Source organism: Haliaeetus leucocephalus, unplaced genomic scaffold (genome assembly GCF_000737465.1).
Source record: "Haliaeetus leucocephalus isolate CR32 unplaced genomic scaffold, Haliaeetus_leucocephalus-4.0 Scaffold317, whole genome shotgun sequence".
NCBI classification, from domain to species: domain Eukaryota; kingdom Metazoa; phylum Chordata; class Aves; order Accipitriformes; family Accipitridae; genus Haliaeetus; species Haliaeetus leucocephalus.
Window position 1 is genome coordinate 8,953,831 of NW_010972753.1, and position 15,263 is coordinate 8,969,093.

Consider the following 15,263-nt stretch of genomic DNA (forward strand, 5'->3'; position numbering starts at 1 on the left):
TCACCCGAACCCGCTCTGCCCTGGGAGCTGCCTGTCCTAACCCACGGCAAGGATGTCAGCAAAACCCTTCCCCACCTCAGAAAGGCCTATTAGCACACCACTTTTTTGTAGTTTCTGACAAATTCCCCATTTAGCCTCTGCTCCCCAAAAGAAAGCCTCAGGTGCAGCTGCAACTCACCTCAGGTGCAGCTCTGGGACATGCAGCCTCGATAATGGCCTTTTAAAAATGTGCGGCAGTGGGGAATCACAGGAGGAGTAAAACCAGGCAATGACAAGCCCAAACATGATTTTTCACCCCTACGAGAGCCCTATTTCACATAGCAGAGACAATTTTCATTGCAGCATTTGCTTATGCCAGTGGCTCCTGGCTGGGTGCAGCAGCTCTCCAGCGAAGTGCGAGGGGAGGGTGGTCCTGCTCCGGGGGCTCTGCCCCTTCCAAACTCCATTTCTCCGGGCAGGAATTCAAGCTGTCCAAGCTTAATCTGCTGTAGCTTTCTGCATCCGTGCTGCTCTGCCCAGCCTCCCACCAACAGGAGTACAACCCTTCCTCACTCAGCATCTCTTATCTTTTGGAGCAGCAGCTGGACGTTTCCTGTAAAACCTATTATGCAGGGTCATTTCCCAAAGAAGTTAATTACCGCTCCGGAAAAATGTGAGGGGCTGGGAATACATGGGGAGAGCATCCACGCAGCGAAGGGGCAGCACAGCACTGCTTCACGGGTGTGCGATGCTCCTGGAGCCAAAGTTAAGTCTTAAAAACATTCCCGAAAGATTACGATCTACCCACTGAATGCCAAACCACCAGTGGCCGTTCGAACGTCTCAGAAAAAGCCTCGCATATTTGAAGTCGATGTGATTTAATTTAAATAAGAAACTCTCAATTATATTGCTATTATGGGGTTTCACAGCAGTCACAGCTTTGTAACTACAGTCTAGATGCTATGTACAGTTAATACATTTCAATTACACACTATTTTATTGAAATATATTCTTACCTTAAAAACATTTGAAATCCATGTACCACAGAAAAATTTGGGTCAGGGGAACTATAACCACTTGAGCTAGAATAACCAGTATAGCACAACTTCTGAAGTGACACCTTTGACAGTTTAATCGTAAATCTGATTAAAATGACCCAAATATTCTCCTAGCAGTCTATTTTTCATACAAATTTTGCTTTAAAATGCCCACTAACTAGAGTAACTTTCAACTGCTAGATGAAACTGAGCACATGCTTAGAGACAAACTACAGCTCTTGAAAGAAAAACAGCTTCTAGTTTTATGGAGCTTTGTTTTGTCTCAGCTACTTATTATCGGAACTCGTTTCCTGCAATCCTTGTAAACTCAGTTAAAATGCGTGCAGTCTCAAAGGCAACCTGCAGGACACCCAAATGTGTAAGGATAACAAGCAATTTAAACTTAGTTTCAAGCAAAAAGCCCCCCCAAACCTCACCTTGATTCAGCTCCTTGTCTGAGTATTTGCAGGGCTCAAAAAACCTCTCCCCTCTTTTCTATATTAAGAAAACCTTTAACGTGATCTATACTTGTTATCCGGAAAGCCACAAAGTCTATTGCTGTCATCTGGGATGGCTTTTTGGATAGTTAAAAAGTTGTGTTCCCATTTGACACTGGCTAACATTGCTACGCCAGATCTGGGGATCAGTTCAGAAACTATTTTTCTCTGTATAATTCAATTTCTCTCACGCTTGTCCCACAGGCAGGTTTATTAGAAACAATCTATGGGGACCGCAGGATGTGGGGTCACTGCAGGCAGCACTTTTAGTGAAATAAATGGACAATCAAATCTCCCCTAACAATGAAAATCTACAAATAGTCCCAATGCAGCAGCAGGGTACAACATCTGGCTACCAGAAAACTAGACTGAACACATGAAAAATGAAACTTAAAACTGCACTTGCAAACACACACAGTCATTTCTTTGAAAGGAACAAGTGTCACTGGTCAGTGAGAAATGCTTCCTTTTACTAGTAGCGTTTCCCATAAGAATTTAATTATTTAGGAGAAAGGCTTAAAATGTGGCGTATGTTAAGAGGAGTGCTGTGTATAATATAAAATAAAACTCAATCCTCCCATAATCTCAGATTGGGAATGTCAGTTCGTCACCATCTGTTACCAGTCTACATATTTTGTTTTCTCTGCCCTGTGGGGAGACATCCCCCCTCCCTTTTACTTCCAAGTGCTGAAGCTCTCGAGCCCCACCAGCACACTCACCTGCCGCTTAGCACTCGGAACAGCAAGTAACTTCTCTGCGTATCAGAAAGCTGCTTTTAGGCATGGGAATGCTCAGACCTTGAATCCAGACTCGTAGCCAGCATAATAACCAGTCTTTTTCAGACATACTTGTATCATCTCTCAATTTTAAAACATCGGTTTAGTTGTGAAAAGGTAGAAATACAAAAGCTTTCCAACTGATTAGCAGCAGCAGCAACATTTAAAGATTGCCAGGGTTTTCACTCCAGTGGCTGAGTTTTGTATTTCAGAAGCAGAAACTGCATAACCACCTGTTAGATACACACAGGTCAGAGAAGTACTGATACAGTAGCAACACCCAAAAACAAAGGTTCAAGGCTGAAATCTGAAGTAGACACTAACCAAAAGATTATTTCTAATGGCAAGGGCTTTGAAACTCATTCATTCATAGGGAAAGAAGCATTGCGACAGTTGTAGGGGCAATAGGCAGCCTTAAAGCCCGCAAGGCAGGCTAGAATACATCCACCAAAAGTTTTTTAAAATTAGTTTAAAATATCCTTCAGCTGAGCAGGGAGCTGACAGAGCTCTGCAAAGGGAGTGAGGCAGCACAGCAGAAAGCTACTCTTGCAGGAAGTCAGGAAAGCAACTTGAACTCAATAAAAATTTGAGAATACTGATCCATGAGGACAAACGGTTAAATGACAGAGTAGTTCCTAAAGATGGAAATTTTATTCAATTACAAGAGCCTTCAGTCATCACTGACATGACAGTTATCTACATACAATTCAAAAAATTAAATGTGAGGTTGTTTCTTTTTTGGATCAGCCTCTCCAGTTTGATGGTGTACAGTTCAAGCTTCTACCTTACCTGTCTTTACAATAAGACAAATAAGAGTCCATTATTATAGAGGTGCCTGTAACTACAAACTCCATGACAGATGAAAAAAGGTGCTTTCCTCCACTAAACTTTGTTTTTGGGACAGAACAGATGTAGTTCCTCACGACTGTAAGAAATGAAGCATTGTTTTAAGTAATTACCAGTTATTTATACAATCAGGAAAATGAACAAACTCCGTTTTCCTATGACTCGGATCGAAGCAAACCCACAGAATAAATAAATAAGGTTTTGGTTTTTAAGTTAGCAGCACAGGTGTGTGTGTGCGAAAACAAGATCACATACAGAGATAGCCAATTAAGTGTGACTACAAGAGATCTGGCCAGTGGCTACAGTGGAGAGGAATAAAGTTTAAGATTATACGACATCCAGTTTAAGATTTTTTAATCCAGTTTATTAAATATTGCTTTTTGGGGACATGTTTACAACAAGCCCAAATAAATTGTTTAAGGATTCAAAGCAGTCATATTAAAATACAGCTTCAATATAAAGTTTGTCACAGTTTTACAGTATTCAAAAATGACAGACCTGCCTTAAAAAAAGACTATTACACCAAAACATAAGAAAAACAGAAAAACAAACAAGTTTGGCATTTTCATAATCTTTATAGTATAAAACAGAATATTAAATCTATTACCAGCAAGCTGATACTTCAATCTATTACCTAGTCTGAAGTGTCTCCCATTAAAACACACTATACAACAGCACTATACAAAAGTCGTGGTGATACTCATTTGATGAAAGTGCATCCCTGAAAAGTTTGCCAGTTTATTCTAGTTAGCTCTTAAAAAAAAAAAAAAAAGGTAAAATTAAAACGTCCTCTTTTAACTGAAGGCTTTACTAGATTTTTTTTTTTTTTTTTTTTTTGCTGTTTTGTCTCACTTTCAGCCTTCTTTTAAAAGTGTCTAGGGACGCCCACCAGGGGGCAGCGTAAGATTAACCATCAAATCACGAACGGCTGCAAATATTGTGCATTCACCTGGAACAGGGAAAAGAGACAGGTTAGCATCACTCCACGGACACGCCTTCACACCCTCAACAACCTCCCGAGGCACCGCGATACGCCGGCACGGCTACTACCCCTGTACGGGCAGGGGTTGACGAGACGTGGTGACCGCGAGCGGCAAATCCCAGCGACCTCCAAGGACGTCGGGATTTGTTGGGATTTTAACTGAAGTAGCTCCGGCTTTCCCAGCAGGACCGCTTTTGTTGGTCACAGAATTACAAGAAGCTCTTAACTTTTAATTGCTTTTGAGTGTCAGATTGAATCTATGCTAGAATTTATTGTACGTGGCACTGCAATCTGAATTTTTCTGGATGTTATTAATTAAAAGCACTACGTCTTACAAAGAAAAAAAATCCCAACCAAAAAACTTTTTCAAGTTCTATTTGTATTGATTAAGAGCAGAAACTAAACATTTCAAAAGACTCAAGTCTGAAACAGCTGGAAGATGTTTTCTGTCCTAAGCCTAGTTTTGGAAGCTTTTCTAATTCCAAGACTGGGCAAAAGTCAGAAATCTGTTTCTTTCAAGTAAATTAATTTGGCTCTACCCTTGACATCTGAACTGCAAAATAAAACACAGAGCAAATGGACTTTTGTTACAAACAGCTGAGACCTAATACAGAGAGGAAAAACCAGCCACAGCTGTCTCAATTTTGAATACCAGCATTTTCTGACAAAAACACACACACATTCTGAAATAGCTTAAAAAAGTTAAAACCAATAGAAGCAAAAGGGTTTAATTAGAACAACAGAAGGTGAAGTATTAGGCAGCTGTGACTTTCGTCTACTGTTTTCTGGTAAAAGAATACAATTAATAGCCACTATCATACCCTGGTCATTGTGGGCTGAATTTTTCCTGTGTATTTCAAGAAACATCATTAGAAGACATTGAATTTTGTTGCTGAAGGAGCAACAGTGTGAGCAAAGAGATAAGAGCAGAGCCTGTTGGGATGTATTAATCCTAACTGCCAAACTAGGGATTCCCAAGATTATTTTGGGCAAGCCATTGTCATATCAAAGCTACAAATCTGGGCTAGATACCATCCACTGCATCACTGAAAATCAGACACTGAAAAATGCTTAGTCATGAAGTGCTTTAAGAAATATCACGAGTCCCTTGAGCTGCTCTCTAAGGGTAACCTCCAGCACCTGTAGGGACTTTCATTTCTTTACCAGACTGATGTCCACTACATAACGCAGGTTGTAGACTTACAGCTCAAGTTTAACCCTATTATTCCAGGGCATTGATTCCATCTCAGTTCATATAATTATTCCCCCAAAATAAAATACTTTTTCCCATGGAGGCATAGGTAAAGTGATCTCAGAAAAGACAGCGTACTCACAATGAGTCAACATTTTACTGTTAAACACAGCAGAATGTGTTTGCCCACAGATCTGAAAAGAAAACTCTTCCAAAAGAACTTACTTTTCAGGCACTACCATTTTATTAAGAGGAAAATTAAGCTGAATACAAAATACTTTCTCACAAAGAGAGAAAGGTAAAAAAGATACAGCCAAAACGAGGCAACACTGATTACGGGTTACAATGAAAGTGCCAGTAATATCATACGTGCATGATGGGAAGCCCTGGTCCTTTCTGACTGAAACAGTGAAAAATTCACTTAACCGAGCAAATGGCAATTAGTGCAGCAGAAGAGCTAACACAGGTAGGAAAATCCTGGGTACAGCACAATAGCATCAGAAGAGAAAGGATATGCATCTGTGATCTCCCACGTACTGCTGTTGTAAAAGAAGTCTCCCAACTATCTACTTTCATCTATTAGCTCTCCTATCACCTTTCAATGGCAAAGAAAAGAAGGTATCTTATTCTCTTACCAGATATAATAATGTAAGTTTTGACAGTAAGAACACAGGAAATTGCATTTCAAGTGTGTTCAGGGAAGATCCTACTTTGGCTGGAGGGTGGTGGTGGAAATAAATAAATAAATAGATAGATAAATACAGACTCATTTTTTCTCTTAGAAGTCAGAGGAAAGACTGCTAGAAATGTCCTCTGTTCAGCTAGCTACATTCTTCTTTGCCTGGGTAAGGTCCTGCTAGGGCCACAAGCTCTTTTTATATGCCTTTCTTTCCCTGTCTATACTTTGCTCCCTGTACTGCATTCCCAAACTACTTCAAAACTTGTGTGACAAACAAAAATTATCTATCCTGATCTATCTAATGATCATCAGAAGACATCTCACCTGGGATACTCAAGAGCAGCTTTGACAATTACTCCCCATGCTGCAGTATTTTGTGGAGGGTTTACCTTAAAACACAACTTAGTGCAATATCAAACAGCAAAACAAGTATCTACCCTTCCCCACACTAGGGAAACTCAGTGGGGAAGCACCTTCCAAAAGAAACACCTGAAGTTTAGTTAACATATCTTGAAATAAAAGTGCTATACAAACAACAGTTCTGCACCACATACAGAACTCTTGCAGGTAATCCCACATGCCCTCAAGGCTATTCTCTCTCCTATTTACCTACACTATTACTATATGTTAAACAGAAAATGCGTGTTAATTTAAATCTCATCACAATTTTCAGAAATGTATGCATACCCACACCAATTTAAGATAAACATTGCTCATGTTCTAGCAATCGAAATAAACCATCAAGCATAGTTAAAATTACCGCATAACAACAAGATGAATAATTATACAAAATAGAAGTAGAATTCAACTTCTGGATTCACAACTTCAATCTATTCACTGAGTTATTGGAAAAAGGCTTTGTTCTTCAGCATGTAACTACAGCAGAACTGAAAGTTACTGTTCTTATGAGCCATCTGTGTACTAGGACCCCAAATCACTGCTTACAGACAACATGCTGCCCAAAGAACCTGCTACTGTTGTTCAATGTTTCAAATATTTAAAAAAAAAAAAAAAAAGGCATGACAAACAAGAAGGAAAGCAAAGCACAATGTTGCTCACAGTGCACTACCTACGGGCCAATGAACATTCAGAACAACCTATTTAGCTTAAACACTTCACAGCACGTTTGGTGGACAGAACTGTATGCGCCTTTGTCAGTGTGTACACTGACAAAGGAATATACAATCACTCCAATTACCTTTTAATCATTCACAGCACATGGACAAGTTCTGATAACTATTTTAACATCCCTTTATATTCTACTGTTAAGCTCAATAACTTCATAATTAACCATGAAAACTGACACTTGACCATAGCATATTTCTTGTGACTCATTCTGGGCCCATCTGTTAAAAAGTATGACTCCTACTGCGCAGCTAGAGTTGGGCCAACAAGAGGTGCATTCTATCACTTGGGCAGAACAGCAAAATCCAGCCTGAATTATCAGTGTAACCTTCTGCTGTGTTGCCAGTACTTGCTACTAAGTTATGTATTGCCTGTCACATCAGGAGTTTGTATCACTAAAGAAGTATGATAGAAACCAAGAAGAATTCAGACTTAAGAGAGGTTTAGTTTTACACTGGAGATTTGTCACAGATCTCTGGGTGAAGAGAATATATCTACTGGACATGTACAGTACCTGGTCGTGGTGAATTCAGTTCAGCAAACCTCTTTAGAATATTGCTAACCATCATTGGAGCAGCAACAGAAGAGTTCTGCTGCCTGGGAATGTCAGCCTGTTGCGTTGTACCCGAAGCCATATCATAAATAATTGGGACAATAATACTAACAGCTTCCTGTGGGACTGTTGTTTTCTGTGTTAGCTGGAGCTATGGGAAAAAACAAAAAGTGTGTTACATTGAATGACCGTGTACTTCAGTGCAACTTCCAATGCAGTTAAACACTCCAGGTCTACAGACAGCATGTGCTTCCACCTCCTCAGTTTTCAGACATCAATTCTGCAGCAGATGTGTCAATCAGGTGTAGACTATTTTCCTCTCAAAAGCACCCTACAGCGAGCATTGCCTCAGAGATGACACTAACACAGATTTGTTCCAAACATCTCATTCCTGCTATACTTTCCCAGCACCACTAATGTGTCTATCACTTAACCCAGGTGGCTAGTGCCTCAAAGGAGAACAAAACACCCAGAAGTTGAGCATTCGAAGACACCTGAAGCCCAGAGGGAACTCAACTTTATGTCTTGTCAACATCTCCCTAAGAACACAAAACATGAAGAGTTGCTCTGTTTTATAGGAAGGAGAATAGGAATACTAACTGAACTCATAACAGATGCATGCAAATCAAGGCTTCTAAACATCAGAACATTTTTAGCTATTACAGTTGTCAGATATAGCATGCTTATATTTTGCTACTAACCCGTGATGATTTCAAAGACACGCAGCCCACAAAATTTTGAAACAGATAGCTCTACTTACAAAAAACAACATTTTGGATTTCAGCACAACAGCAGGTGTTCCTGGAGGCGCAATTGGCGGTGCACTGGGAGGAATTGTTAAACAAAACTGCACATTCCATTTCAGCTGACTTGCCTGATCAGGGAACTGTTTAGAAAGAGCAGCACAGAGAAAGAACAGCAAAAGGTCTCACATCAGTGACATACGTGGCTACGAACTAGGGAAGCGTTAGAAAGTGGAATGTATTTCTCTAGCTAAACTTACAGATCTTGCCAAGTTTAGCGTAAATCAGAATAACTCTGAAAGAATTGAGCATAGGGTAAAAAAGAATACAATCAGAAAGATTCCAGCCAGCCTATGCACGTGCCTATTGTGCAGTAACGTGCCTGCAGTTTCTCAAAATCATCAAGAGAAATTTTGGGAGTTTCCAGGAGAGCTAGTAGTAAAATGAAAACTTCTTTATTAACACTAAATAACATGTATATAAATTTAGAGTAATTTATATGTTTACAGATGAAGACACAGCACCTTTTTTTCTTAAAATATAATAACTGAAGTTGGGTGAACTAAATAGAATGGTTAACTTACCAGCTCAAGTTTCATGATGTGTACACAGTCCCTGAGGATATGTGTTGGAGCCCCTAGTAATTTTGTGAAGGCTATTAGGGTGTTTGCTTTAAAAGGTGGTCCTGCAACCTAAAGAAAGACACTGTTTAGTACTGCCTATTTAGATAATAGCTGTATCATTTAATATGGCGACCAGCATGCATAGCTGTTAATTTTATATTTTGCAGACCTCACACGTGCCAACGAAAGTCAGCAGTATCACTCAAAACACCACCAGAGATTAAAAAGCAATGCACAAAAATTTAAACAGTAATTATTTGAGTACATACCCTTGTTTCAAAGAACTTCTCCAAAACTTGTAACTCCTCCGATTTCCACTGTCCTGTATTTTCAGGTGTTACTTTCAGTTGCAAGGTCTGGTTGGTTTTGGGATTGAGAGCAACCCTGCACTTTAGTGCCTCCGTCTTAAACATAATTACACCTGGTTCATTGGAGTTTATTAGCTGTAGCTGCATAAAAAGAAGTATCACATTCAATCAGTCATCCATTAAATAGCACGAATGCACACACACATTCACTCCCAAGACTGTAGTGATCAATATGCCCTCTTTCCAGAAACACACACGTGATATTTGTATACAGGTAAAATTGCCTTGAGAATGAAGCTTATGCAAGATTTGGCTTCTTGCTCTGTCACTGAATCAGTGCCAAAGGGAAGAGGCGCACATTGTCTGTCCCAAACCCTAAAGCAACATTCATGACTGAGTAGTTATTGTCAACTAGTAACTACTTTCTTGGGCACTCCTGCCAAGTAGTGGCATCCACAGTAACCCTGTGGCTGTTCTAGTTAAATCCCAACGGACAGGCTAAGCATACAGAAGCCATAGCATCTGAAAATCTGGTCATAGTCTTGCTATCATATCAGATATCAAACTTCACCTAACCAAACAAGCTTTCCACTTCTAATTTGCATGGAAAAGAAGCAGAACTAAATGCTTTTTCTAAATTTTGACACTTTAGATGGCAAGATTCAGAAGTATAGCGCAAGTCCAACAGCAAATACTTGTTATACTTGAGGCATTTCAGTTTGTGCCCGATTTGAAACACATGGAGTACAGAAGCATGAAAAAGAACAGCTGTGAAGTCATACTCACAGATCAATATTAAAACAACCTAAGCCATACCGTTTCCTGTTGTATGATCCTCTGAAGATGCCTCCTCATAATAACTGATCCAAGGAATCGCTCAAGAGGGGAGCAAAGATAGCTGCCAGCTAGTCCTGGCACAAGCCCAGGGGTAGGAGAGGGCAATAGCAGAATATTCAAGGCACTGTGGGTGAGGATTGTAGGTATGGATGCAGCCCAAGAGCGCTGAGGTAGTTTACGAGGTGGAGGCATGCTAGTTGGCATTGCTTGGGAACCTATTGATAGGGAAAAAGTACTTGCAGTAAGGAAGGATTTAAGCTGAAACATAAGATATGTGTTCACTTTATTTGTTGTCACTATACAAGCAATGAGTTCTCTGGGCCAAAGCTTCATCCTTCTTATTTAAGAATTTGGCTGCCTAGTGATAGGCAACAGATAGACAAAGTCAAAGAATTAGTTTCAACCCTCCACCCATGCAAAGTCTCAGTAACATTAAAATCCTACTCCCTTTTCCTCCTTCTGCAGCATGCTAGCAGATAGCAGGTTTGTACAACAAACTCAATGAGATGTAAAGACAGCTAAATCAGTCGTGCAAGAGCAGCATTACAATTCTATGATGTGAAAAGTTAATATTTGGGTAAGCAAATATGCCTATCATTGCCTTCATTCCAAAGAATTTTCTCTCGGTCACAGAGCTCAATGGTTTAAGACTAATTTCTGCAGTGCAACAAGAGGTATCAATCCTGCTGAAGTTTATGCTCTATGATTTAACTCGTTTTCTAATTCGTTATAGAAGATTTGAACTAGGACAGAATAAAGGCTTAATTTCCTTAGGTATTTTACTGCACAAGGGCAGTAAGGACTGTTAGGCTGACCCACAAAACTACCAAAAATAACAGAACTAGAAGCGTTAAACATGAGTGTTTCACAGTCGTAACACTGATAAAGAAGCCTACTTGTTCCAGCTCGTGGGGAATGAGAGGCATCTGGGACAGGTGAATGAAGGGAAGGGTTGGCTGGTGACATTCCAGGCATCCGTGCTGCTGGTGATGGACCAGAGACCTGGGGAGATCCTGGCCAGTTCCCTGCACGCTGACTGGGTGACATCATGGTGTATGGTGAGCTTGGGTCTATGGTACCTACAGATGTTACAAGACCATTATTATTTAAAAAAAAAAAAAAAAAAAAAGTACAAGGTTTTCTAATCTAGAAATCTCAAAAAAGTCCTACCAAAATCTGTAAAGCATGAAAGTGTTTGCAAGCTTTTAGACTGCATTTTACAACCATATAAAAAACATAACGGTGGGGAGGTGGAAATCAAGATACAGATTGAAAGGTTTTCTGGTTGTATTAAAAAGTAAAATAAAATTGAACGTTAAGGCAAATTGGCATGTTCAACATGTAACGGGTTCTAAACTAAACAGAGCTCTTGCCTATAGACTTGAACTTCTACTGCTCCTTAGCAAATGAAAATCTCAGCTAGACTGTTCCTTATCAATTCAGTACCTTGCAGTTATCTCTGCAAAAGTATCTTTGGTTTTGTACTCTGCTATAAAGACTGATCAGAACAAGGTTCTTAAACAGTCTGTTGTGTATCTATCTCACTTTGTTCATCTTGACAGTTAAATTGGTGTGCTAAAATTACAATCTGAACTGTTCATTTATTGTGATCTATGGAATGGTTTCCAATGCATTGTGATTACAACAAACAATTGTTTTGGCAGCTTTCAAAAAAAACTTAATAAAGGAAACAACCAAAAGGCATGTTGCTCGCATATAGGTATGTCAAACCAGCAAGAGTTTGGCAATGTTTTCAAATTGCAAGTATTTGAATTTCTAACCTGTTCCAGTTATTTTTCCAGGAAATGTAAGCAGTGAAAACACCTTAATTAATCTAACAAGAGATAATGCTCATTAAAAGCTGCAGCCATTGTTCTGCTACAAGACCACGCGAAATTTCCCCACATTAGTAAGCAGGAAAGAGTGACTGATAGTCATTTTTTAAAATGTTAGGAACACCTCAACGTGCCATGCACCTACTTTTGAATACTGTTACGAGTTAAACCCACCTGTATGAAAACAACTACTTAAGCCAGTTAAAAACCATGAATTTTTTTCAATTAACTTAGGTCTGCTCCAAAAGACTTAATTTCAAGAAGCAAATGTGCTCTCCCTGCCACTATATATACACCTGCCAACAAAGAACTCACCATGTGGGCTGGCAAAGTTAGCCGTTTGTCCCATTGTGATTCCAAGAGAGGAAGGCGAAGGAGTTGGACCAAAGGATGCTGGTGATGGTGCTCTTAAAGCTCCGCTAGGTGAGCTTGCAGCATGCAAATTTCCTAATCAAAGACATCACATCATTCAACATACACATTTCCCATTTTTCTGTTACAATTTTTTCTATCAACTGCTACAGCTATCTCCTCTTTAGGGAGACAGCACACAAGATTCATGAGAATTCGTTTTTGCACTCAAAGGCTTTATTTTGTACACGCATGAGCATTATATTTTCCAGATTGATTCACCACACAAAGGAAACGTTCCAACATATTTGGCTTGAAGAATGGCATTTCCCCCCTGCCCAGCCCTTCCCCAAATGTAAATATTTTCAGCTGTTGTGCTGTAACAGCTGGGAGCAGAAAGCAGAGCTTTGGTGATGAAAAGCTTTTCTGAAGAAGCAGGTATTTAAAATTATCAGGTTTTGATCTGAGCAAGTTGTAAGCCATAACAATGAAACGGTCCCAAATATTACAGAGCTAAAGGTAAAAAAAAGCATTCAGTGAAACTGTTAGCTTCAAAATGTACTTTAAGACATGTGCAGCAGGACTTTGCTTTGCTATTTTTCCACAATATAAGGTGCATTCTCTTGGCTAATTTGGAGCTAAACACAGCTCAAATAATAGAAAAAGCATGCATGCAAAGAGCTGTGTGTGTATTTCCAGCACATGATTAGCACACAACTCTCAGCCATCTTACCTGGTGACTGTGTGTGCATCATAGACGGAGATGGTGTCACTGTGTTGTGATAGGAGGTGGGTGGTGAAGTAAGAGGATATGCTGCCGATGCTCCTGCCTGTTTTGCAAATGGCTGGAATTGTCAACACAGGACAACGAAAATCTTTTATCATTTTGTACTAAAACTAAAGTTAAGTATGTGCAGGAGACTACTAATGAGAGTTTGGTCCCTACCTATGAAATGTTATAGGTCCAGCAACATGGTAGTTTGATTCTCTGTATCACCTTGTTCAGTGCTCACTTTTTTTTCAGTGACTTTTTGCAGTTTCTCCTCAAGACATAATACCTCTGCACCTCATTCCTTTTTATCTGCCACCCTGTAACAGCAAAGCCTCCTGACTCTCCCTCCCACCTTTTATCTTAAACAGTTGGTTTCCCTCCCTCAGTCCTTCTCTTCTATGGCAGCAAGTCTCATGTGACCTTCCAAAGCTGCTATTCATATGCTATGGGCTGTTTACACTAGAATGAGAAATGGCAAAATAAATTAAGATGTTTTGCCCCAAGGGGAATTCCACAGCAAAGCAGTTTTATAGTCTCCTTTTCCATTTTTTCCTGCTAATCCTTTTAGAACGCAAGTTCGTAGAAACCTATAGTTGTGGAAGACAATAAACATTTCTTATTTTGCCTGGAGGGTACCTGTTGTTGTGGTTGCTGCGGTGGCTGCTGGGGTTGAAGCTGCGATATCAAGGAATCCATCATGTCTCCTCCAATAGGAGAAGGTGGGTTATCGTCTTCATTTACTGATCGTCTTCGCGCATCCTGATTGCTGTCAACAAACATGTTCAGGAATGTCTGTGGAAAAATCAGTTTTGTTAGCAATTTCCCCATTTAAATTGTATTACATAAATGAGCACAGTATTTGCTCAGCTTTAACACTATCTTTGTCAGCTACAGCACATAAGAAACAGGCAGGTCTCTAGAACTAACTACTAGTGGGCATTCATTATATACAGTATGAACAGTTTGCAAAATATATCAATTCATAAACAGAGCTTCTCAGTGGATATTTAAGCTTAATTCCCTTTTTCTTTTAAAAAGGGGTTTTGCATCATCACCAAACAAGAAATGTGGCTTATTAACATGAACTATCTCTAGTTAATTGAAATACCAACATTTTTTTTTTTCCTTAAAAATAAGGAAACGTCTACACTTGGAAATAGCTGTTCCAGAACAATTCATTAGTATCAGAACCTACTGGCTGTTGTCTCACAGCTACAGCTGCCCTGTTTGGACAAGAATACTCTTCACATCAGATCCATACTTCAAGTTAGAAGCTCATTTATTTACAACATGCCAGAAAACACAGAAACAGTCACCTTTAATCCAGGCGCAGGGTAAAAACCTTCAACTATTTTGCTGTTGTCAAAGAGACTGTACGCCCCATCACGTATTGCTACAACACCACGACTCCGGCAGTAGATGTCAATGCAATACATACTCCTAAAAGCCAGCCTGATATGTGTGGGTGACTGTGGCAGAATTGAGAAACACTGATAGGCAGTGTTGGTGCGTTGAGTCAGACCAAGCATGGGCACAGTTGGAAGTTTGTTGATAGCATTTAATGGAGCCTGAGTGTCAAACAAAACCTGAGAGAGAACAGATATTGAGAGATCAGGTTGCTTACCTTTCAGTAAAGGTCAGGGAAAATGGGGCATAGGGGGGATACAACCTTCACCAAGCCACCTTCTGCCAGTGAGATCCGTAAACAATCAAAACACACACATCTAATTTTGAAGAGCACAGTTTAATCAGAATTCAGCTCTTAATTATCTTGCACTTTTCTTGAGAGAAGTTTTTAAAATGTTACCTGTAACAACAGTACCACATTTGGTGTTTTATTAAACATCTCCTGGAGCTGGTGCAGAATTGTGTTGTGACAGTTACTGCAACCCGAGTTTGGGCCAACAGTTCCCAGTGAAATGTGGAACTTCTGGAGTATGGAGTTCCACTGAATGCTGATCTGCAATGTCAAGAACATAAAATGGCCTTGGAAACTAGAACAACTACGAGGTTATAACAAGAAAGGTGGTCTGCTTTAATTTTTTTCCCCATTTTTCATCAAACCTCAACAGATTCCTAACTTACCTTCCTCAAAAGTTGCTGGGGGGGGGGGGGGGGGCGGGCGTCA

At 39.8% G+C, this 15,263-nt stretch overlaps 1 protein-coding gene across 2 annotated transcripts in view; it reads right to left on the minus strand.

The window, feature by feature from the left end:
- Nucleotides 1-3,477: 3,477 nt before the first annotated feature.
- The window catches only part of MED14 (mediator complex subunit 14), a 36,977-nt gene continuing 25,191 nt past the window's right edge, over nt 3,478-15,263 (minus strand). For both annotated transcript variants that reach the window (XM_010571353.1, XM_010571354.1), the window contains 12 exons: nt 14,943-15,095; nt 14,452-14,721; nt 13,772-13,927; nt 13,097-13,208; nt 12,328-12,459; nt 11,074-11,256; nt 10,157-10,392; nt 9,302-9,481; nt 8,994-9,101; nt 8,427-8,552; nt 7,628-7,817; nt 3,478-4,084 (listed from right to left, as the gene is read on the minus strand). In XM_010571353.1, coding sequence (XP_010569655.1) covers nt 4,011-4,084; nt 7,628-7,817; nt 8,427-8,552; nt 8,994-9,101; nt 9,302-9,481; nt 10,157-10,392; nt 11,074-11,256; nt 12,328-12,459; nt 13,097-13,208; nt 13,772-13,927; nt 14,452-14,721; nt 14,943-15,095 — 1,920 coding nt within the window. In that variant the 3' untranslated portion in view covers nt 3,478-4,010. The remainder of the gene's footprint in view (nt 4,085-7,627; nt 7,818-8,426; nt 8,553-8,993; nt 9,102-9,301; nt 9,482-10,156; nt 10,393-11,073; nt 11,257-12,327; nt 12,460-13,096; nt 13,209-13,771; nt 13,928-14,451; nt 14,722-14,942; nt 15,096-15,263) is intronic.